Below are 26,018 nucleotides of genomic sequence, written 5' to 3' on the forward strand. Positions count from 1 at the left end.
TGAGCCTATAAATCAAAGTTTGAAGCTATTTTTTCTAAGTTTTAACTTATCCTCTACTGATTACTATCACCTTACAAAAGCACATACACATACATGTACATGTAGGTATATATGTTCATCCATATACGTCCATATACATAAAGGTGAATATATGTACATATATATATATGTATACATACAGAGCGAGATGAAGACAGAGGCAGAGAGAGAGAGAGAGAACACAAGTCTAAACATAACCCTAAAATAAGGCTGTCTTAAAAAAATGTATACCCTATTACCTGCAACACAGATTACAGTGTATACATACTATGAGCAGTTGATCCTTAACTTACTTGGAGGCTAGAGCAGGGACTCATAGAATCAAGTAAATGTCATTAGTGACAATTTTATTTAGCTGCCTTAATTACATGGAGATGGTATTGGTGACCTTTTCCTTTCTCTTTTCTCCTTAATGCTCATCTTCGGAAAGTTATATACTGTCAAATGGTAAGAAAAGTTTAATTTTGTCCACAAAAGACACCGAAAGCCGTTACAAAACCCAGAAGGCAAGATGCCACACGAGGGTTGCCGACGTGTGAACAACTGCGGAAACCATTATTTCACTGGGTTTATGTAAAAAGACAACCTGAGGGCTTCAGTAATGCACATACGAAACCAGCCCCAGATAATGCTTTGAAACTATCTTTTAAATGAACTGTCTTGGAGTCCTATAGTTCATCAAAGGTTTCCTGTCTCCAAAAGGTCAACACTGTATCCCTTACCCTTTCTGAATCTCAGAATATCTTTTCAGCAACTCATTTCAGAAAGGTGAGCAGGTGTCTCTTGGTCCTAACAATCATGATTCCACAGCTCACAGATTCTTAAGATAAATCATTAGACAGATATCATACATAGTCTTTTGTCTGTTTTTCAGGCTCAAGTTTTTAAAAAAAGTCAATAGTTTTAGGATAGCTATGAGCGCTAAAACCCTGATTAAATGAAATAGGGTCAAAAAGTTAGGATAACATAAACTTTAACTTCCCTACTGACTGAAAATAACCCCCTTCTTTAAATTCAGAATTTGTTGCAATATTTAGGTCCTAAGGATAAAGCTTAGCCAGCTTTGGCACCACTTCATCTTAATTCTTCTCTCTCAGGCTCCTACGAAACAAGTTTGTGTCCACGACACCCCTCCAGTCTTACTAAAAGGCCCAGTTGAGTTGAAACCTTTGAACACATCAGCTTTCTCACCTTTAGGAGTGACTGAAAATCCCTGGTTGGGATACCATTTGTAGAGCAACTCTTTCCATGTCTATCATTTACAACTGGCCTTGGCAGAAAAGCTGAAAAATAACTAGCTGGGTCGATCCAGGGTCAGTCATTTCTTTTTCAGCAGTACCTAATTTATTTTTTGTACTGAAACTTTAAGTTAACAAACTGATAACAAGACATTGTACTAGAGTAAACTGGATATGGATTTAGTAAAACAGCTGTTATGGACTCAATGTTTCCCCCCAAAATTTATATGTTAAAGTGCTAACCCCCAATGTGATGGTATTAAGAGGTGGGGGCTTTGGGAGGTGATATGGTCAGAGGGTAGAGCCCTCATGAATGAGATTAGTGCTCTTATAAAAGAGACACCAGAGAGCTCCCTTGTCTCTTTCCCCATGTGAGAATACAGCAAGAAAATGGCCATGTATGACCCAGGAAGCAGCTCTCAGAAGACACTGAATTTGCTGACACCTTGATCTTGGACTTTCCAGCCTCCAGAACTGTGAGAAATAAGTTTCTATTGTTTAAGGTACCAGTCTATGGTACTCTGTTAGAGCAGCCCGATGGTACTAAGATAGCAGTCAATGCAAACATTTCTCTTGTATACATATAAATGTACCCTGTTCTGACCATGAAGCCTCCTCCACAGGGAGATGGTAGTAATCCTGTGTCTCAGCCACAATCATGATCTGTTTGATTCCTCCTGCTCTGCTTCTCTTCATTTGTGCTTGGTATGGGTTTGTAGCCTCCCTTTGCATTTACTCAACTATAAGAACTTTACTGACCCAGCCACAAATTTATATTGGTAGAGTTTTTCTAATGTTTCTGCCTTTGTCCTCACCATTCACTGCCACTGTTTCCCCAACACACACACACACCGTGTTCTTTTCTTTCTTATACTCAGCAGAGCCCTGGGCCAGATGAGGTCACCTCACCTGAACTTGGTGATTGTGTTGGTAATTGTGTTGCGCTGGGAGCACTCCACTCCCTTTGTAAGTCACTCTCTGCATCTCAGGTAAAAGCTGGACTTTTGGTCACACTACCCAGTCCTGAGATCCTCCCCTGCTGCCATCCATAGGATCAACAACAGCACTGGTCACAGCAATTACCAGGCCACTGGGACTGTATCATTTAAAGTCCATGCTGTTCACACCAAGTCCCACAGCTAAATGCCCAGATCAGCCTAACTCATTGGCTTCTTTATCAGATGCACAAAACTGCTTACTCACCTCCTGGTCTCTGGGTGGAGAACAACCGGCCACCTAGCTCAATGCACCAGGGAAAACAGTACCCCAGGAAACAAAGCAACCCTGTCCCTTTCTTCCACTTCAGTACACACCCCACATTCCTGTGGTGCATCGGGATTAGAGGAGCAGGCTGCTGAGACACTGGGAGTGCTGTCTCTCCAGCTGCAGTGCTTCAACACTAAACCCTCAAACCCATGCAATGTAGAACATATAAATAAGGCTCTGAAATAATAAAGTTGGGGTTTCTTATCAATCCCTCCATCTGCCCCCAAAGAGAGAATCTATCCCATAAAACCCCCAAATGAACAGACACTATAATATTATTAATCACAGACACTTATTGAGCACTATTTTCAGGGTATTCCATAAGGTACTAGGGATACAGAGACAGCACAGACCCTGCACCCACTGAGTTCCCAATCTAGTGGGGAAGTGTGTGTGCGCATACAGAGTGTGTGCATATGTGTGTGTGCATGCACATGTGGGCATCCTTCATTTCTTCCTGTCATAAACTGATTCATTCACAAATAGATCGTGAGTGTTTACGTGTCTCCATGTCAGATTCCGTGCCCTAAGCTGGGCAAGGAATGTAATATTCCCATCCCATGCTGCAGATTGCAAGCATCCCCACATACATAGTTTCATGTAATTTCTTTTAGGCCCCTATTATAGATCTTCCATTTTCCTAAAGTATAAAAGCTCTAAAACAAGATTATCATTTAATGAGTCAGTCCTGGGAAAACCTAAGGTAACACTTTTTCACAGTGATAGAAGAATTTCTTCTATCAGGCCTCAGCACTCTTGAACCTCAACCTCCTCTCCCAGCACTGCCTGTTCCCACACTGCTTACCCTTGGTGAGAGGAACAGATGTCGTGGTTAAGACTCCAGTTCCAGTTCAATCCTGGCTTCACCATCACTGGCTCCATAACTGAGAGAAAGTGACCTAACTATGCCTGGATTGTTCCACCTTCCACAAAACACTAAAACATGAATGCAACTCAGCCAAGTTCTTTGACACTTTCTAACAAAGATCACCTTCCCTCCAGTTTCCAATAACATGTTCCTCATTTCCATCTGAGACCTCATCAGAATGGCCTTTACTATCTGTTTCTACCAACATTTCTACAACATTCTGTACATGATTATTTATGTATTCTCTGAGAAGTAAACTTTCTCTTCAGCTCTCTTTTCTTTCTGAGCCCTGACCAGAATCACAAGAAAATCCCTTCACAAGAAGATATTGGCAAACCAAATATCTGATAAGGGGTTAATATCCAAAATATATAAGGAGCTCATACAACTCAGTAGCAAATCACCATCATCATCATCACCATCCAAATAAAAATGAGCAGAAGACCTGAATAGACATTTCCCCCCCAAAAAGCATACACACGGCCAACAGGTATATGAAGGGATGTTCAACTAATCATCAGGGAGGTGGAAATCAAAACCACAATAAGATACCACCTCACATCTGTTAAGATGGCTGTTATCAAAAAGGTAGGACATGAGTGTTGGTGAGGATGAGGAGAAAAGCGAACACTTGTGCACTGGTGGTGGGAGTGTAAATTGGTGCAGCCACTGTAGAAAACAGTATGGAGGTTTCTCAAAAAATTAAAAATAGAATTCCTTATGATTCAGCAATCCCACTTCTGGGAATACATCCAAAAGAAATGAAATCATGATCTTGAAGAGGTATCTGCACCCCATGTTCACTGCAGCATTATTCATTATGAATAATAGCCAAGGCATGGAAATAATCTAAGTGTCCATCAATGGAAAAATGGATAAAGAAAATGTGATATATTTGCATTATAAATGTGATGCCATTTGAAATAACATGGATGCATCTTTAGGGCATTATACTAAGTTAAATATGTCAGAGAAATATAAACACTGTATGATCTCATTTGTATGTGGATTTTTTTCTCAATTTTAAAGATTTAATAGGCTGGAGAGCCTGGGTGGCTTAGTCGGTTAAGTATCCAACTTTGGCTCAGGTCATGACCTTGTGGTTTGTGAGTTCCAGCCCCATGTCAGGCACTGTGCTGACAGCTCAGAGCCTGGAGTCTGCTTCGGATTTTGTGTCTCCCTCTCTCTCTGCCCCTGCCCCACTTGCACTCTGTCTCTTTTTCTCCCTCAAAAATAAATAAACATTAAAAAAATTTAGGAAAAAAAAGATCTAATAGATACAGAGAGTAGAATGATGGTTGTCAGGGATTGAGGGTGGGAGAAATGAAGAAATGTTGGTGAAACGGTACAAATTTCCAGTTAGAAGATGAGTAAACTCTGGGGATCTAATGTACAATACAGCATGGTGACTATAGTTAACGGTATCGTATTATGTAGTTGGAAGTTGCTAAGAAAGGAGATCTTAAATGTTCTCACCACACCCAAAAAAAAAAAAAAAAAAAGTAATTATGTGAAGTGACCGATGTGTTAACTAACCTTACTAAGGTAATCATTTTTCAATATATACATTTGTCAAATCATCATGTTGCACACCTTAAACTTACACAATGCTATATGCCAATTATAGCTCAAGAAAGCTGGGAAAAAAAAGTTTTTGCACCTTACAACTTTTCCAGTCTCTACCCATTACCAGTTCCAAACCTGCTTCCACATTTTTAGGTATGTGTTATAGCAGCATTCCACTCCTTGGTACCAATTCCTGTCTTAGTCTGTTCAAGCACTGTCACAAAATGGACTAGGTGGTTTAAACAACAGACACTTAGTTTTCACAATACTGGGAGCTGGAAGTCTGAGACCAGTATGCCAGCATGGTCAGATTTCTTGGTGAGAGCCCTCTTTCTGGTTGACAAACAGCCATCTTCTCTTTGTACTCTGCACAGTGCAGACAGAAAGGCAAGCTCTCTCTCATCTCTTCTTATAAGGGCACAAATTCCATCATGAGGGCTCCATCCTCATGACCTATCTCTCAAAAGCACCAGCTCCAAATATCATCACACTGGGGTTGTGGTTTCAACATATGAATTTGAGCCTTAGGTTAAGTCACTTGCTGAAGATCATATAACCTAAAACCTGTTCCTGACAATATTTGTCAGATCACAGTGAAACGCCACTCACAAGGGCTTGCTCAGGTAGGGACCAGGATGCTAAGTATGATGACAGAAAAATAAGAATCATGAAATATTCACAGAAAAATGTAATTCCATAAATTCCCCAGTATAGAAATAGAAAAAATTTAATGAAAATTCTTATAGACAAAAATTAACAAATACATAACTTTCCTTTATAAATGGCCATATCATTAGCATAAAAGAGATGTACCAAAATCTTTAAATTATCTTATTCTTTAATATATATTTCTGTAATTTGCTTTACGATGCAAATTTCTCTAGCAAACTTGTTCAGAGAGAATATAGAGAATAATTTTGACACAACCAGTTTTATTTAGCTCAAATTGTGACCTCGCCCATCTGAATTAATGAAGCTTATACTAATTTATTATTGCTGTTGTACCAAAGTACATTAGTAGCTTAAATAACACAAATTTATTATCGTATACTTCTAGAGGTCAGAAGTTCAAAATGGGTCTCACTAGACTAAATTCAAGGTGTCATCACATTTGCATTCCTTCTGGAGACTCTAAGGGAGGATCTTTTCCACATTCCAGAGGCTCCCCACATTTCCTGGCTCCTGGCCCCCTTCCATTGCCAAAGCCAGCATGGCCGGTCAAGTCTGCACCATCAAACACTGAGTGGGGCTCTATCTCACAAACTGGGAGATATGACCTGAGCCAAAATCAAGACTTGGACGCTCAAACAACTGAACCACCCAGGCGCCCAAGGTTCTGGCTCTTCTGCCTCCCTCTTGCCTATGCAGATACACTTGTGATTACTTACATTAGGTCTACCCACATTAATCTAGAATAATCTTTTTATTTTAGGGTCAGCTGATTGACAACCTTAATTCCATGTGGAAACTTAACTTCCCCTTGCCACATAAATTAATATGTGCACACGTTCTGATGACTAAGACATTGACTTTTTTGAGGGGCCATTATTCTGCCTATCATGTGCCTTTTCCTATATTCCAGATGCCAGGGAGCAGAAACACTGGCTGTTGAATGTTATGGCAATTAGGCTACAACACATATTTTGCAATGACCATGTTCAATCGTGTCAGTGATCCTCACTTTCAAAAAGGACACTTCCCAGATGGAAGAAGGCAGTTCTTGGAAACACACCAGGAGGAACAAAATAAACGGGAGCCTAAACTTTGATGTGCCAAATGTGAACACTAAGGCAAAAGAACAAGAGGTATACTATGGAACAAATATATTCAAACAATATCTTTTTCTTAAAAACATTTTTTTTTAACATTTATGTCTTTTTGAGAGACAGAGAGAGACAGAGCATGAGCGGGGGAGGGGCAGAGAGAGGAGACACAATCTGAAGCAGGCTCCAGGCTCTGAGCAAGCTGTCAGCACAGAGCACGATTTGGGGCTCCAATCCACAAAGAGTGAGATCATGACCTGAGCATGACCTGGCTCAACCAACTGAGCCACGCAGGTGCCCCCATATATTTTTCTTATAAGGATAACAATATAGAGATAACTTCTTTAGGTGAATCTAATATGTGAAATGACAGATTAGCCCATAGGATATAATTGTATTCACGTCAAACACTAATTAACCAGCATTTAACATATCTCATTAAATTCAAATAATTATTATATGAAACATTAAGAAAGAAGAAAATGTTGCCAATTACACTTCAGCATGCCACTGATGTAAGCACAAATGATTTTAGTAATGTGAAAATGTGAAAAAATAATCTTAGCATTGATGACATAGGTTACTATACATGCTTGATTACTGCACATATATAGATATATCTGAGGAAGAGGAAAAGAAGACATATACAAGAATATGGCAGGGTTGCCACCATTAGAAGCCTCAAATTGAGGTTAGAGGATTTTACACATAAAATAATCAGAAAGCATACAAAAGTATATTTTAAAAGTAGTAACTGTGGAGTATTGGAGCTGACTCACACCGGATCTAATGAGATAATTGTTAAAATTTTCATGAGTTTTGCAAGCCATTTTTAGCTTGAAATTGGCCATTGTGGGAATAGTTACACCACAGAAATTAACAGACACTATATAAATCAAGGCTCTTTTTCTTTCTGAAAAGCCAGTTTACCAGCACACCACTAACTGAATTTCAAAAGTAAGTGGCAAGATATATCATGGGAGCTATTAAATAAAACGATTCATTATATGAGTCAATATATAGAAGTATGCCTTACATAGTATTATCCAGAAATTCATCTTCTATATGCAATATTTGACCAAAGGGGCTTATATACCTGTTCAGCCATTTCCTATCCCCAACAAAAAGAGCATGAGGACTCTGGAAAACACATTGACATTTGTCAGTGGCATTTCAATCAAGAAATTTTATGCAAGATATCTCTTTACATTGCCACAAATGGAAAGGTTCAACTCACCTACCAATCTGGAAAAACTGATTACATCATTTTATGCTCAACAAAATCAAATGAGACTTAGGTGAATGAGCACGGTTTTATTACTAAAGATGATCAAGATGTGCTTTGCATCTACAAATCTGCAATTTGTAGAGTCTGATAGTGTTCAAAGAGGGCCTACCTTCACTTGATCTTAGCCAAAAGGCCGAGAAGTGATGGGGAGGGCCTACCTTAAGTCTCCACTGCCAAGATAGGGTTCTAAGCAATGACAACCAGATAAAATGTTTCTGCAACTCACTTATCAAGTCTTTGTATTGGGAAAGCAAGTTAAACAAATCATAGAATATTGTGGTTTGATTGGCATTATGTTACAATTCACAAGCAATGGAGTTCCATCTCCTGACCCAAATAGATTTCTCACTATCCATTAAGAAGACTTGTAAGAATCCACAGAATTTCAGCTCTGTGAGGAAACTCATCATACTCAAGCCAACAAACCAAGACTAAGACTTTGAATCTCAGTAAGATTCTTAGCAAAGAAGTAAATAAAATCTAGATGGGAACAACTTCCCCAAATAAAATCTCTGAAAACAGCACCAATAACCAGAAAACTAAAGAAAAATTAAACTACATAGTTTCCTATCACTGAACACTGCATGTCTGTCATTTAAGAGTGAAAAAATTTAAGAAATACGTGACTAGACACTTAAACTCTTAACAGGTGCAATGATTTTCCTGTAGTTATTTAAGGCAAATAAATCTGTATCAAATACTTCAGCCCCAAGTAAATTTGATGAGATAAAAAAAGGATGAGATTTGGGGCTAGAAGGCTTGAGGTCAAATTCTAATTCTGCCCTTTATAGGATGCATGACCCTGGAGAATTCAATCTTCTCCCTTTTGCAATTATCACCATGAAGTCAAACGCTGTGACTGCTTCCTGAAGTGGATGATCTAAGTTTACTGGTCTGGAAACGTATTTACCTGGAGCCACAGGATTATTTATAGAAATGACCACATGAGGTCTAGTCAACTCTCTCATTTTATATTCAGGATACTGAGGTTATATTTATAAAAGTAGGCATAACTCATCAGTAAACTCAGATCAAAGGACTCAAAAAGAAGATGCCTGAATGTCACAGAAATTCTCATAGAATTCTACCTGTCCCTTTCCTAGGGTCCTTGTCTCCCTACCTTGCACCAGAATTTCTTTCATCATGTTTGAGCGCTCCTTTTATTTTATTTATTTTTTATATCTAAGTCTATTTATTAATTTTGAGAGAGAGAGAGGATGAGCAGGATAGAGGCAGAGAGAGAGGAAAGAGAGAATCTCAAGCAGGTTCTACACTGTCAAGGCATAGCCTGAGACCGGGCTCGAACTCATGAACTGCGAGATCATGACCTGAGCCAAAATCAAGAATTGGACACTTAACCGACTGAGACACCCCTGATCACTCCTTTTAGATTCATGTAAGATTCCTCCCTGTATCCCTCTTGCAGATTGTACTGTGATGCCATGTCTACAGTAAACACTCTGCCAATTTTTGTGGGATAAGTGAATAAATAGTTAATGGAAACAAAATCTATTGGCCAAATTCCTTGACATAGATCCTTTCAAAAAATCCATGTGTAAGGATCATAACCCCTCTTTTGCTTCAGGATAATAACTGAAAAGAGTTTATACCCAAAGAGGTTCAAAAGTTTGCTTTGCCTAGATTGGCTTTTTTAAGATTCAGAATGCACAGTGTGGATGATCATGCCAACAATATGTTTTGTTGTTTTGTTTTTGTCAAATAAGTGCTTTTGCAGCGTAATACAAAATTGCATTGAAAGAAAAGTTCCTAGGGAGGTAGGACAAAAAAAACAAAACAAAACAGAACAAAAATCTTTTGAGGAAACTTGAAGAAAGACCAATACAGAAGAGTAATTGACAGAAGGGTCAATTATTTTCCAACACTTTATAAGAAAAGTCTTTGCCAACTAAAATTAGACCATGAGTCTCTGCTGCCTGCCACTTTGTAGAGGGTGATTGAACTACTATTATACTAATGATTTTATATTACATTCTTCATTCCTTTTATTTGTATCCAAACCTGCCAGATTTCTGCAATTATGCTAAATATTGATTTACAATTTCTCTCAGCTTATTCCAATGATGCAGACAGATGAGAACCACAACATTATTTTATTTATAGCCTTAATATGATGGTTTGAAGTGACTAGTAAAACCAAAACTACTCCAACTGTGCTGACCACTGGTGGGATAGTTTTGCAGTGTTCACAGATGAGGCAGTAAGAAAACAGCATGTGGGAAGTCAGTAGGCCTGGGCCTCCCTGAGGTCGACAGTTCCCAAAAGATGAAGTTTGAGCCTCTAAGCTCTTCTCTGGAGACTTAAGAATTTTACTTCTATGAACAGGAAAAAAAATTGTGGCCACTTAAAAAATATGCATTAATAAAAAAAAATAGTATGCAAACCAAGGGAGATAATGAAGTTGTTTGGAGAAAAGATGATGGGGGGGGGGGGAAGTTCTAGAAATCAGTAACTTTCATCACTAGTATTTATTGATCATTTAATTTTTTTGTAGTGCACACAGTAAACACTCTATATATAACATATATAACACTCTATATAACTCTATATATCAAAGCAATCCTGCAAATTACTATTATCTGCCTTTTTCACAAAGAGTAAACTAAGGTATACAGTGCTTAGATAAGTAGCTTACATCTAGTTAAAGACAAATCCACAGTTCAAATAAGGGGCTGTTCTGCTTTAACCACTACACCGAACTATGTTCTACAAGGTATGATCAATAGTCCTGAAGAGCTCAGCCTAAAGAAGAAAAAGCATATGGGGGCCAGATAAGTGAACAGTTGATCTGTGAAAGATGCTAAGAAGGCAGAATCATCTAAAACCACGAGTGAAAGTACAGTGAGGGCTGTCTGGCTCAATAAAAGGAAAATTGTTTAAAAGTCAAAGGAATGGGGGCGCCTGGGTGGCGCAGTCGGTTAAGCGTCCGACTTCAGCCAGGTCACGATCTCGCGGTCCGTGAGTTCGAGCCCAGCGTCAGGCTCTGGACTGGTGGCTCAGAGCCTGGAGCCTGTTTCCGATTCTGTGTCTCCCTCTCTCTCTGCCCCTCCCCCGTTCATGCTCTGTCTCTCTCTGTCCCAAAAATAAATAAACGTTGAAAAAAAAAAAAGTCAAAGGAATGACCTATAAGATCTCACACCCAACAAGCCTGGGACTGGACAGTTTTGTAACAGCAGTGAGGGTTTTAAGCGGGGAAATAGCATGACTAGATTATTCTAAGTCTCCTTTTAATACTAAAGTCTTTCTGCTGTGTCTTGAGGATGCATAGTATGGTAGTTTAGAGTTTCACTTCTCAAGTCCAATAAGGTTGAACCTTAACCATTTAACTATCTCAACTATTCAGTAGATTAGCAATGAGGGGCAAGGTAATTAACTTCCCTGTGCCTTATACCTTCCTCTGAAAATGGAAATAATAGTAGTGCTACTTTAGAAAGTCATTTGGTGCATGAAGTGAATTAATACTAAAAAATTATCAAATTACCAACCACATACTAAATGCTCAATGGATTTTGGAAGTTATCAATGAGTTGATGTACTTTAAGAATTAATTGCTAAAGACTTAAGGATGTGTTAACTAATCTTATTGTAGTAATCATTTCATAATATATACATATATAAAGTCATCATTTTGTACACTTTAAGTTTACATAGTGTTATTCGTCAATTACATCTCAGTAAAGCTGGAAAAATAAAAATGAGAAAAAAACAAAAAAGACTTAAGCAACATATGTTGTGGGTTTTTTTTAAGATTTTCTTTTTTAAATGTATTTATTTTGAGCAGGGGTGGGGGGCAGAGACAGAGGGGGGAGAGAATCCCCTCTCTCATGTGGCTTGATCCTATGAACTGTGAGATCATGATGGACACTTAACAGACTGAGCCACCTAGGTGCCCCTTAAGCAACATATATTTTGTACAAACATCAAAATAAATACACAATAGCTGCCACTCACTGAGTCTCTAATATGTGTCAATATTCCTGCAAGGAAGGTAATTATAAGCCCCAATTTTTGAAAGAGGAAAGTGAAGCACAGAGAAATTAACTTTTCTAAGTCCATGTAAGGCACGACTAAGATTCAAATCTATGTCTCTCTGACCCCCAAAATATTCCTCTTTCTACTATAGCATACTTAATCTCATATTTTTTATTTTATTTTTTTTTAATTTTTTTTTCAATGTTTATTTATTTTTGGGACAGAGAGAGACAGAGCATGAACGGGGGAGGGGCAGAGAGAGAGGGAGACACAGAATCGGAAACAGGCTCCAGGCTCTGAGCCATCAGCCCAGAGCCTGACGCGGGGCTCGAACTCACGGACCGCGAGATCGTGACCTGGCTGAAGTCGGACGCTTAACCGACTGCGCCACCCAGACGCCCCAGAATCTCATATTTTTTAAATGAAACACTGATTTTCCTTTTGGAATGTCATCCCTTTTCATTTAAGAGATCACAAACAATAAGATGATTTTCAGACAGTTCCAATCTTTTAGACACTTTAATCACTTGTTTGTGCCTCCTTTGATATGCTCTAACCTTCTGTTCACACTCTCCCAACAGTTTATAAGTTTTCTTGTGCCTTATCTCCCAGGGTCCTTCTTGAGCCACCCTTCTCCTTGAAATATGACTTTGGGATCTGGTTCATGCCCCATGCTCTTGCATTTGGCCCTGATACTTCAGGCTTTCCTTTTTTTTCTTCTGTGGGCTAATTTCTTCACCAAGGACTGGAACCTCAATAACCCACTTCATAGACTACAGCCTGAGGTCAGCCTCACTCACTCCCTAAGCCCACTTTCTATTCTGGAAGATTCCAGCCTGGGCCAAAGCTCTAAGTCTCAAGTTTGACAGAGAGGAAAGAAGAATCTGTAGGAAAGAAGAACTTAACAGTGATAACCTCATATAAATCCCTATGAATTATGATAAAATAGTCATTTGCTAGTAGCTTGAGAGAGAGATTCCAAGTGACTGATTTCAAGGGGAAGAAATATTCAAACTCACTTTTATAAAGGTTGACAAGATGAACAGAAATAAATCTGAAATTAATTTAACCTAGAATTAAAGGCAAAGATCTTTCACTTAAAACAAAACAAAACAAAAACAAAAACAACTAGTGTGCACATTTAGTGTTGTATCTGAGGTTCCGAAATGGGCAAAAGACATTACGTGGAACCTAGTGGTAAAACCAAATTTGAGGTATCAATTTCTCAGGCCAGGCCAGCTTTCACTTGGTTTTATATCATCCTTGCTTGCTCCTAAGAAGATGTCAGCTAATAAACAAGTAATGTCGTCTCCTCTCACTTATTCAAAGTCATAATAGGCTACTATTACCCAGGCAATGATAACTACAATTATAATACAGTTTTCTGTTAACTGAAAGCAGAACATTTCTATGAAATCTTTCATAAACCAAAATGGCAGAAAGCAACGAGGTGATTACCATTGATTTATATGAAAACATTTTTTAAGTATTCCCAGACCCAAGAAATAATCTCTTTTAAACTTTTCTGATACGTTTGGACACATCTTGCTAATGTTGAGCAAAATAAATCAATATAAAGCACAGATACTAACAGACACAGATCAAAGTTATAGTGGCTAGTGCTGACATGCAACGTGTAGTTCCCAGGGAAAGAGCTTGGCGGGGCCACTCTTGCTGCTTGGACTGCATGTTACCTGGCTAAAGACTCGCTGCAAAACACATGCTGGATGCTGTTCTTGCTTTTCACCTTGTTTTATAAAAGGAAAAATCTTCTCCAGATTTCTTCTGTTAGCAAAAACAGGTACTAATAACATAGGTCTTTAGTAAATGCAAAGTGGCTTAATGCAAATGCACAAAAAACAGGGAATATCTGTATTATGTGTTTAGAGAGTACTTTTTACTCTCTTTAAATGTTTCTGGATATTTTATGTATCTGTACATATTTTTAATGCAACCTCCTTCAAAACTCTTCCTGAAAATTAATCTCTCCAGAATGCCTTGTCCAATTACTCCAACTCTACATCTAGCTCAGGACTGAGGAGTGGAAATTCTCCTACAGAAATCTGGCTTATTCTTGTACATTAGTACCTACCTTACTGCTATGAGGCACTACGTTAGCATATTTAACACTTGCTATGTGGCAGGCCTTGTGTTAAATGTTTTAAAATATTTCATTTAATGCTCACAACAATCTACAAAACGGACATATTTTCTACATGGATAAAAAAAAAACAAAATCAGAGAGATTATACAGAATTCATGTAGGGCCACATGTGGCGTATCTGAACTCAAACAATCCAAGTCTAGAGCTAGACAGCTAACTACTAAAACACTGTGCTACCGGACACGGTTGACTAGTACCAGAAGCAGTTCCCAAACCCTTCTCCCTTGACTGTCTCCCACTAAAGTTACAAAGATCAATACACTCTTTCCCGCTCTCTCTTGCAGGTAGGCATACCCACTGATGCAGTTCTGGTCGACAAGATATTAAAGGAAAGTGCTGGAATGTTCTGGCAATGTTTTCCCCCTTGATTTAAAAAAAAACAAACCTTCTTTCACCCATCTTTTTTCATTCTGTTTTGGATGCTTTTATACAAATATAATGACTGGATCTAGGGTAATCATCTTGCTACCATAAGGAAAAGACCAAGAAAATTGTACAGGTAAGAACCCAAGTCCTGATATTACAAAAAAATAGTCACCTACCTCCAGACTACTTGTGAAATAAATAATAAATGTTGTTATGGTTTAAGGCACTTTTTGTTTGGTTTTCTATTACTTGCAGTTGAACATACTCCTAACTGATAAAACTACCCCACTGCCCCTGGACAGCAAAACTTAATGAGGTTCAGTGACTTTTGAAGTCTTAAAAAAAAAACCCTCACTATTTAGGTTTTCTTCAAGAACTCAAATGAATTTCTGGAACAGAGTAAGTGCTTCCTATGATAGCTTAGTAACTAGCACATACTCGGCACTCAGTACATATTAACTGAATGAATGAGCAAATGTATTCTTGAAATAATCATAAATGATCACTAACTTAGGAAACGTATGTCAGCAATTATTGAGCTAAGTTCAGGGCACAGTACTGAAGTACACAGAGGACCGAAGTATGTAGAGAGGTGAGGCCTCCACCCTCAAAACATTTGTAGGTATAAGGGAAATACGAAGACGACTGCAATGCAATGAGGAATTCCCCTCCTGTGATTTGTTGGTGTAATTTTAAAAACAGTACAGTCTTAGAAACAGCTTTTTAAACAATACATCATTGTCAAGATAGCTTTAAAAGTAGGTTAATACATAGGAAAATGGAGAAAAAAGAAAATGACAAAAAACCTGATTCTAAATGGTAGGATTCCAAGCAAATTTTATTTTTCTTTGTATTTTTCTTCTCAAAGTAGAAATTTTTAAAAATACAGATAAGAATAAGGAGGAAAATTAAAAACTACTTATAACCCTAATATCCAGAAATTTGAGATCCCTTCTAAGTATATTATTCTAATTTACAGCAGATCATTTTTATTTGAATCTAAACAACAGAAACAATATTATTATAAATATCTTGGAGCAATCTATGAAAAGAGACAACTTCTTAATATGAGAGCCACATAATATTAACAAATATAAAATATTATAATCCATGGTATATCAAGAATGTCAGATTAACTGCTGCTATAAAACACTATGATTCAATTCAATTTAAAATCCTTAGTTTTTAATGCTGTTTCATAACTACTATGTGCAATTTATACTGTCTGTTTAGTTTCCTGCTGGTTTTCTCTTGTTTCAATATTTTGCCCTAAGAATTTTCATTAATTTATAAATGCTCATTACTATTATAAGAAAATAATAACAGTCACAGAAAAATGGATCACCAGCTTACAAATGTTCAATTTTCTGTCCCAACTAGTGTAAGATGCTGAGAGGTAGGGAGTAATTTGATTACTAATCAGACTAAAAACAAAGTTTCAATACTTACCAGTAGAGACCATTGACTTATTACCTTAATTACTTCTCCTCACTAGTGTTTTAATCATATTTTATGTTTGCTTTGAGTTTTATCTCCCTGTTCAACTTTTGGCTTCCAATTTCCACTCTTCATGACCCTTATATTGTTAAATCATTTATTTTCAATGACTACTTTTCTCATAAAGACCATCTTTAGTTTTCGTAGGGCTAAGAAAGAAAGAGCATCAGCAATGACAAAAGGTTGTATTAGTGTGGTAGGGCTGCCATACAAAGTAGTACAGACTGGGGGTCTTAAACAACAGAAATTTGTCTCATAATTCTGGAGACTAGAAGTTCATGATCAAGGTGTCAACAGGGTTGGTGTCTTCTGAAAGCCATGAGGGAAAGGTCTATTCCAGGCCTCTCTCTTTAGTGTACAGATGGCCATCTTTTCCCTGTATCCTCACATGGTCTTCTTTCTGTGCGTGTGATTGTGTCATAACCTTCTTCTTATAAGGACACCAATCATATTAGATTAACTGACCCAACTGACCTCATTTAACCATAATTACCTCTTAAAGACCATACCTCAAACTATAGTCCCATCTGAGGCACTGGGAGTTAGCACTTCAACATATGAATTCGGGTGGGGTACAATTCAGCCCATAACATAAGCACAGCCCAAAAGATGACCAACTGAAGTATGTAACATTGACTTAGATAGAAACAAGGAATGTATATCCCAAGTACAAAGAAACCTACACTTTGATTCTGAATTATCTGTGTTGGCAAACAGAAAAGGATCACTGATGATCCATCTGAAAGGGGAACAGATACCTTCTGGATCCCACCACATCCATGTGGGTAGTTTGGATGGATGTGGAGAAGATAATGAAGCTCTCCAAAGAGAACCCCCAGAGCACTGGGCAGAAGAAGAAATTATACCTCACAGTAATGTTCCCATAAGCCAAAAAAGAGTTAACCATATAAAAGAGACCAGGAGACAAGAAGAGTGGGGGTCAAAGGGGACTCTCAAGAGAATGAAAAGTTATTAAGGAATCCTGACCCATACATCTGCACTTTGAAATGTTCTTCACTTTTAAAGTGTATGTCTTGTGGTTCACTATAAAAGCAATGCTTTGACAACAATTCTCAAAAAACTTTTAGTCCTAATATTGACAGAATCTCAGTAAAGCGTGATTTTTCAAGCTGCATCTACTGAACTTATAACATCTTTTTCTCTTTCCCCTGGAAAGACATTAATCCAGAAAGGCAAGCTCTCAGGTGACTTACTTTAATCCAAATATATTTTCTGATATAACAATCTGCAGCAATGATGTTGTCAATTAAGGATGTGTTTCCTAATTGGAAGTCTTGGAAGGAGAGAGTTATTTAGAGCTTCTAGCTAAGAAAAAAAAACAAAAACAAAAACAAAAACAAATGGCTTCTGATCAGTTAGAAATCAGAGGTATGGGGCGCCTGGGTGGCGCAGTCGGTTAAGCGGCCGACTTCAGCCAGGTCATGATCTAGCGGTCCGTGAGTTCGAGCCCCGCGTCAGGCTCTGGGCTGATGGCTCAGAGCCTGGAGCCTGTTTCCGATTCTGTGTCTCCCTCTCTCTCTGCCCCTCCCCCGTTCATGCTCTGTCTCTCTCTGTCCCAAAAATAAATAAACATTGAAAAAAAAAAAAAAAAGAAACCAGAGGTATAATGGAATCCTATTTAACATTTGGGTTTACTTTTTTTAGTCAGCACACAATGCAAATATATTATACAGTCTCAAATATCATTAAAAATCACAAGCTTAATCCATAAAGTACAATACTCATGGTTTTGTGTATACCACACTATCCAGTAATTCTTTGTATGCCTTAGTTTCAGAGCCATGGAGTTAGGCCAAAGCAAGGAACTAAAGAGAAATAAAATGCAGTGTCTATACCCTCAAATAATTTGCCTTTGTGGGCACTACCTAAGATTTATTCAATGAAGTCAGGACCAGTAGTTGAATATTCAAACAAAACATTGAGTTAATGAGGTAACTATATGTAAATGTATTTACCTTAAATGTTTATTTTAACTCAAAGCATAAATGTATGTCAGGTTACTATATTTATTTTGTTTGTAGTGCCAAGGGTTTACTTTGACTGTGACTCAAGTTATTATCATCTTTCCTTATCCTTTTTAAAAATATAAATCATATTTGTAACAGATCATTTGGGATTTCAAGTTTAGGGAAAGGTGATAGAGATACTTGCAAACCAATATGAATGTTGAATCCTAGATATTTTTTCTTTTTTTTACAAATTTTACCCCCCATCTAATTTAACAGTTTATTTTAAACTGATGGACATATATGGAATTATTCCAAAGCCTACACTACTTTCAACTATTTGTGTGGGGAACTAAGTTATTGGTGGGAAAGATCCAGTAATTCAATCTGCATACTACTTCTCTTGATCTGTACCAAAATTATTAATTAAAGCTTAAACAATTATTTCAGTACTATCTTCCAGAATCTGGAGTTTTCATTGAACACGGTATTGGGAAACTTAAAGTCTTGAAAATACATCAATACCCCAGGCCCAGATTATTTCAGGCTGATTTTAGTTTTGAAAATTGGGTCACAGAAGTTTTGTTTTCTCCTCTTCCTGAAAAACTTTTTGTAGTTATTAGCAATCAAAGTAAGTTGGGGAAGTCTCCACTTTTCCCAGTTAGAAATACGTTTCTTCAGCAGAGACTGGGAGAAAGGAAACAGGATGCCACAGTGACTGCCCCTGACGGTACCCTATTCTCTACACCAGAAGTGTAGATACTGGGATATGCACATCCCTAAGAGACCTAAAGACTTTCCTAAGAAAATCTAGGCAAGGACCGTTTTAAGGGAATTAATTTCTAGATGCTCTAGCTTCCTCTGGGCTCTCCTAAAACTGATCTGACTGAAAATGCACCTCCAAGTCATATTGAGCTGCCAGCCTCTTCCCTTTTATAATCATCTTTCCATTTTTACAAAAGGAAGGCACACCTCTCACCATCTGGTGTCTTATTAGGGTGCACTGAACTTGGGAGAACATCTGAAAAATAAATGGACCATTTGAAGTATTGTATAGATGTTAATACAATTCGCTTTCATGATCAGGCAACAAATATGATTGCAAGTAATTTCCAATCCTTTGCTTTCAGCACAGTTGAAGAATCACATCTGAAAGATCATGGAAAACATTTTTTGGTGATAGATCACTATGTGATTTGGGCATATAACCCTGAAGGAATTCAAAGAATTGAGTGATGTTGAATAAACAAATATCTTTCCAATCCCATCTACGTATGTGAACAGATTTGTTAAGCAAAGAGCTGAGAGAAGACATCCCACCCATAACAAAAAGGGCAGACTCTAGAACAAAGGATCAGAGAGGAAGTGAAGACAAATGATCATATTCAATTCACCTCGTTTAACCAGAAACAATTTATTCCTGAAGTTAAATTGTTAATATGTAATAGGAGAGTGAGTAGAAACTACCCCATTTGAATTCAAATAATTAATGACTTCAAGTCTGAAATTTTGTGTCACAGAGATAATTTTGGTGGTGGGAGTGAGTGGGGAGCAACAGACTAGAATGTTACCTCAGCCGTCGAAAGTACGACACTTTACTAAGGCAGAGACACCACAATAAATCTAGTTAACATTCATTAGCATACATAGTTACAAATTTTGTGTGTGCGCATGATAAGAACTTTTAAGATCTACTCTTTTAGCAACTTTCAAGTTAAAAAAAACAGTATTATTAGCTATAATCACCATGATGTACATTATATTGCCGTGATTTATTTATTTATCAGTTGGAAGTTTGTACCTTTTGACCACCTTCACTCACTTCACCACCACCTTCCCGCCACTCCCTGTCTCTGGCAACCACCAATCTGTTCTGGTCTCTGTATCTATTAGTTCATTCGTTGCTGCTGCTGCTGTTATTGTTTTAGATCCCACATGTAAGTGAGATCCCACGGTATTTGTGGTGATCATTTTGCAATATGTACAAATATCAAATTATTATATTGCACACCTGAACTAATATAATGCTATTTGTTAATTATATCTCAGTCTTTAGAAATACCATGTTGGATCAAACAACCAAAAAGGCAGGGACAAAGTACAACAGGCACTCCAATTGTAAATGAATGGTGGGTTATACTTTCTTGTCATTTTTGGATATACACATATACATATCCACCCTCTAAAAATTGACAATTTTACTCACAGCAGTTTTTATTCTGCCTTTCATGAAGAAGGACTAAGTTATCCGGGAGTACTAGGGATGTGTTCATTCTTTCTATACCACTCTTAGGTATACAGACAGTCCCCAACTTACAATGGTTTGGCTTATGATTTTTTGACTTTATGATGGTACAAAAGCAATATGCACCCAAAAGAAACCATTTTGCATTCTGAATTCAGATCCTTCCCCAGGCTAGCAATACGTGGTAGGATACCCTCTGGTGATGCTGGGCAGCTCCAGCTCCCAGTCAGCCATACGGTCACAAGGCTTAACAACTGATATACTTACAACCCACACAACCATTCTGCTTTTCACTTTCAGTATAGCATTCAGTATAGATTACATGAGCTATGGAGAACTTTATCATATGACAGGCTTTGGGTAAGATGATTTTGCCCAACTGTGGGCTAATATAAGTGTTCTGAGCACATTTAAGGTAGGCGAGGCTAAGCTATGATGTCCAGGTTAGGTCCATTAAGTGCATTTTTTATTTACATTACAGTGGGTTTATTGGATCATAATCCCACCATGAGTTGAGGTATATCTATACTCTGTCACTACAGAAACACTTGTTTACATTTAAAAAGATACATTAATAAGTCTAAACAAAAAAAAAAGTGTGTCTAAACCTTGGGACAATTTTTCCAAACATACCTCTTCTGCATTTTTATCTTGTCATAAAACATAATGTTCCCCATTCTTCCAATTCCTCAAAGCAAATTTACAGACGAGTGTGACTATCACTACTTAGAGCCAAGCTTATCTTTCACACAGGGAGTCAACTTCACATGGATTCAGTGACGATCCTTTGAAGGAGTTAGAAGAGCCGTATCATTTTATCCTCATGCATGACTGAGGGGTATAAAATCCCCATTCCACCTCCAGGACTAGTGCCCAAGCCACAAATACACACACACACACACACACACACACACACACACACACACACACAAATAGTAACCCAGGGTGAGATTTAGCAAACCAGAGGGACTATCGGTTGAAATTTTCCACACTGAAACAATTCCATTAGAGATGGCAGTGCCGGAAGCAGTATTTTATAGTTGACTTCCCCCAAGTTACAATGCAGCTCAAATTCAAAGTCTCTATTATAATCTTTGGCAGAAGTTTTTAAGACCATTTTTATTTACTCCAAACTCTATCCGAACTAAGTCAGCACAGACCTTTAGCAATTTTTTCATCAAGTGTTTCATGCTGTAATTAAGTGAGCAGTGGAACTCAAAAGGAAGCACCAAGAGAAAGCATCAGGGCGTCTCTTATTGATTGGTGGAATTTTAGGGATTTAAAATTTCTGTTTTATTGTACAACTGCACTTCATTACCATTTATCCTTAAAATGTAATAAGTACAAACTGCTTCAGCAATGATGGAAAAGCTTTCTCAGCTTTAATGAAACCTTTTATTTGCTACTGAAACTTTTATTATTTCCAAATGGTGTCACAGGCAAGAAAAATGATCACTACTTATATTGAGGAAAAACTTGAGCAATTTGAATAATTTTGTTCTTGGATGAATTCTAAGGCATTTAGATTTGTTACACTTATGTTTATTGCTTTCATTTACTTTTGATGAACTAAAAACAAAAAAATATACACATACACACACTATTAGAAAAGAATTTTCTAATTGTATATCAAAATACTACATAGTTATGCACAGCAATCACTTGTCAGATGTTGGTCTGATGTATCATAGGCTCCAACGCATCTCAGCTATTGGCCATGAGAGGCAATGCAGTGTAATTGTTCAGTGCACGTGCTCTGAGGCTGGACTGCCTGGCTTTGCATTCCAGCCCTGACATCTCCCCACCCCACCTCTGAGACCTTCAAAACTTTTCAGTCCTCCCCAGCACCTGGATGGCTCAGTCAGTTGAGCACCTGACTTCAGCTAAGGTCATGATCTCATGCTTTCTGAGTTCAAGCCCAGCATCAGGCTCTATGCAGACAGCTCAGAGCCTGGAGTCTGCTCCTGATCTCTCTGACCCTCCTCTGCTCACCCTCTCTCTGACTCTCTCTAAGCTAAGTAAACATTAAAAAATTAAAAAAAAAAACAAAAAAAAAAACGAAAAGCTTTTCGGTCCTCAGTTTCCTTCCCTGTGAAAACGAGGGTGAGGTATTTCATGTAAAACATTTAAAAAATGTTTTTAAAATATTTAAAAAAAATTAAAAAGCCTGGCATGTTGTAAACACTTAACACGTGTTCAGCTCTAATACCATTTTGATATGTGAGTATGTCTACCTTTAGACTGGATGCAGTGTCAGAATATGCCATTCACTCAACATTTATTCAGCTTTACTTTATGCAGAACATTGTTCTAGGTAAAGGGGGCACAAAGATTACTGAGACATTCCGCCTGCTCTCCGGGGGCTTACAATTTTAGTGCAAAATCATTGTCACCATCTTAACATCTTTCTTGAAGAGTATCGTGAAGCATACTCTTTCCCTAGATCATAAATTTTCCTTTTGTCCATGGGCTTGGAACTAATGGAGCTTCAGAAAAATTTCACTTCAGTTTCTGAAATCTTAATCATGCACAATTTAATAACCAGCTACAGGTTTTTCCACATTTTAAAATGGATGATTAAATGGTCTAATAAGATTCTAACTTAGCCCAAAACTTGAAAAACATAGGAAGACAACCATGACTGACACATTCATTTTCCTGAATGTGGACATACTGCAAACAGCAGCTGCAGAAAAATAGTGCCATTTACATCCCACATGACCCACGGCTAACTAAAATTGCACAGGAGTTCAGCATCAAAGCGTTAAAGTACCTAAACCAAATTCAATTTGAGATAAAATGAGAAGCTTGTTTAGTCATAGCTACATCACTTTCCAAAAAAAAAAAAAAAGTTCTTAAATTGACTTCCAACATGGCACCTTGTATACCTTGAGTTTTTCAAACGTTTTGTTTATGTCATCACACTCAGAGAATTCATTAAAAAATAAAATCTTTAAGTTCGGCTATGAATCCGAAACACAACTAATGTGGTATTTCAGACGTCACAAACTCCAAATGATCTTAAATATGTTGTCCTTTGCTAATTTGCTGCTCTTGAAAATGTGCAATAAATTCAATTAAAAAGGAAAGCATTTTCAAATTAGTTGCAAGATCAACTAGGATATTATCTGCTTACTAGATGTATCATAATAAAAAACCATCTAATACGCATTACATCGTTTAATTCGGGAGGAAATTGGATATTCTCCTTTCCAACAAAGGGACCTTTTTTTTAACAACAGCCAGTAATGACTGTGTTAACTTTCTAGAATAGATTGAATAATTGCCAGATATATCTTCAGAGGAGTCACCCTGCCCAAAGCAACAGGAGATCCTGTGTAAACACACAAGGACACAATTCCTTCCTTCTCTCCTTCCTCTCCAGTATCATACCACCTTCCCTGTCAAAACACTTTTTAAGGATCCCTACGATCCTGAAATAAGGGGCATCCCTCACAATAAAACCTCCCTCGACATTAAATCAACTCACACCTCGTTTGTATGCAAGACGCCACAGTGAAAATTTATCTCAGTTCCAAATCTCCAAACGAATGCATATTTTGGTGACCTCTACTTTTACATTCAAACACACATGTCCCACACTACAGGATCCTTTTGATCCCAGCTAACGTCCCTGCTTAATGTATGCGTTTTTCACATCCATTTTTTAATCCTTCCAGAGTGAAAATTTCAAAGAGACAACGTCAGTGAAAGAAGCGAGGAAAGGGAGGGAGGCGATACGAAGCCTGGGATTTCTGCCATCCTCAACGCAACGCAGAATTCGTATTATTTGTTTCTTCTTCCCCAGCCTTCCCTCTCACTTCCCCTCTCGCCCCTGTCTCCTCAGCAGGAGGGAGGAGGAGGAGGGGCCGCTGGCTGAAGCCGCCACCTGTCGCGGGGTGGAAAAGCTCCAGTTGTCACTTACCCAGCGGGTTGAGAATGGCTCATTTTTGCAGGATCCCTTTTGGACCCCGCGGCAGGTGCGGAGGTAGGGTGCGCGGCCCCCGGTGCGCGCTGGCGCAGCGACACTCGCGCTCGCGGGGTGGCTCCGCACTGCGGTCGCCGGTGCGCGGGGCACCTGAGCTGGGTCGCCACAGCCCCCGAACTACCCCGTAGCCTCCGGGGGCCCCCACCCACTGGCGGTATCCACAGCCTTGCGGTTGCTAAGGGAGGAGGGAAGGCAAACGCAGAGGTTCTGGAGAGGCCCGAGTGCTGCTGGAACGGAGCCTGGGGAAGCTGGAAATGAAGCTCGGTCTTCCAGCCCCGGTTTAAGGGCCCTAATGTGGGAGGAGACCTAGGCCCCTGCTCTGTTGCTCTGGGCGCGCGGTCCCCAAGCACCCAAGCATCTGTAATTTGAAAATACAACACACACACACACACACACACACACACACACACGTTTAGGTGCCTGTGCTTCCTGCTAGGCCCTGGGGAAGGAAGGGCTGGGTGTTGGCTGAAGCTAAGGTAATAAAAGTCCAGAGCTGCTCCACTGTGATGCATTTCCAGTTGTAAAACACCCTAGCTTCTAAGTTCAAGGGAAGGAGAGGTCCTTTCAATCTGTTTAACGTTTTGATTTTCACTCTGATACCCAACGCATGGCAGTTGGTTCATTTCCTCTTTGGAAAATCTCCATCTTTGCTCCCACTGAGGTCCCAGCTCCCAGCAGGCAGTGCTGATGGTTCTGAAGTTGAGAAGGTGGGAACGACCTAGCTTCTCAGTGAAGCATGCGAGAATCGTACTTGTGTTTGAATCCAGCACATAGAAGGCAGGGCTTAGATGAAGAAGCCTGGATTTATACGAGAGGGCCTTGTTGTGGAGGAAGCTTAAGGCACTGGACTTAGATGATCTATCCCTAGTCCTGTGTTGCTTTGTCAAGTTCTTTGTTGCCTGACTTGCTCTCTGGCCTCAGGTTCCTCCTGTGTAAGTGACAGGTTGAACACATCTGTGGTGACTGAGCTCTCCATGGATCTCTGTTCTAGCTCAGCCACACTTACAGGAAGGATGGGTGTCAGCTCACTAAATGGCATTTTGCTTTCCCACACATCATAAAGGCCCACTGACAATGTCAGAGTCCACTCTCTTTCGCATATTTAAGGTCCTTCATCACCCAACTTTCACATCCTTTATCAGCTTCACTGTGACCACTTTGTCCACCTCTGCTACCCTGAACTCTAGCAAAACCAAATCTTGCCCTATCCCATGAATGGGAACATGCTTCTTCCCTTGACTGCTTGACAAACTTCTAATCTTTGTTTTCTTTCTTTCTTTTCTTTCTTTTCTTTTCTTTCTTTCTTTCTTTCTTTCTTTCTTTCTTTCTTTCTTTCTTTCTTCTTTTTCGAGGGACGGAAAGAGCAGGAGAGAGGGGCAGAGGAAGAGAGAGTGAGAATCTTAAGCAGGGTCCATGCTCAATCCAACGTGGGGCCTGATCCCATGACCCTGGGATCATGACCTGAGCCAAAATCAAGAGTTGGACACTCAACTGACTGAGCCACCTAGATGTCCCTCTATTCATCTTTCAATAGTTAGTTTGCACACTGCCTTCTTTGATGTCCCAGGTGTGGTGATGACTCCCATTTCTGGGGCCCCACTCTGCCTGGACATACTTCTGTGTTACACTCACCTTCTGTACCACTGTAGTTACTGGTATATGACTGCCTTTTCTATGTTCTATGCCTCTGTTTCATGTGGTGCATTGATTTTGTTTCTCTGTATTCTCAGAAGCAAACAACAGTTCGACAGATGTTTGGTGTATAAATGAAGG

The 26,018-nt window shown here is 38.8% G+C and overlaps 1 protein-coding gene across 4 annotated transcripts in view; it reads right to left on the bottom strand.

The window, feature by feature from the left end:
* The window catches only part of ERICH3 (glutamate rich 3), a 108,934-nt gene extending 83,423 nt beyond the window's left edge, over positions 1 to 25,511 (bottom strand). For all 4 annotated transcript variants that reach the window (XM_040470655.1, XM_040470652.1, XM_040470653.1 and 1 more), the window contains exon 1: positions 24,183 to 25,511. In XM_040470655.1, the coding sequence (XP_040326589.1) occupies positions 24,183 to 24,757 (575 nt within the window). In that variant the 5' untranslated portion in view covers positions 24,758 to 25,511. The remainder of the gene's footprint in view (positions 1 to 24,182) is intronic.
* Positions 25,512 to 26,018: the final 507 nt, after the last annotated feature.

The sequence above is a fragment of the Herpailurus yagouaroundi genome, unplaced genomic scaffold (genome assembly GCF_014898765.1).
Source record: "Herpailurus yagouaroundi ecotype Mexico unplaced genomic scaffold, PumYag 77, whole genome shotgun sequence".
In the NCBI taxonomy this organism is placed as follows: Eukaryota; Metazoa; Chordata; class Mammalia; order Carnivora; family Felidae; genus Herpailurus; species Herpailurus yagouaroundi.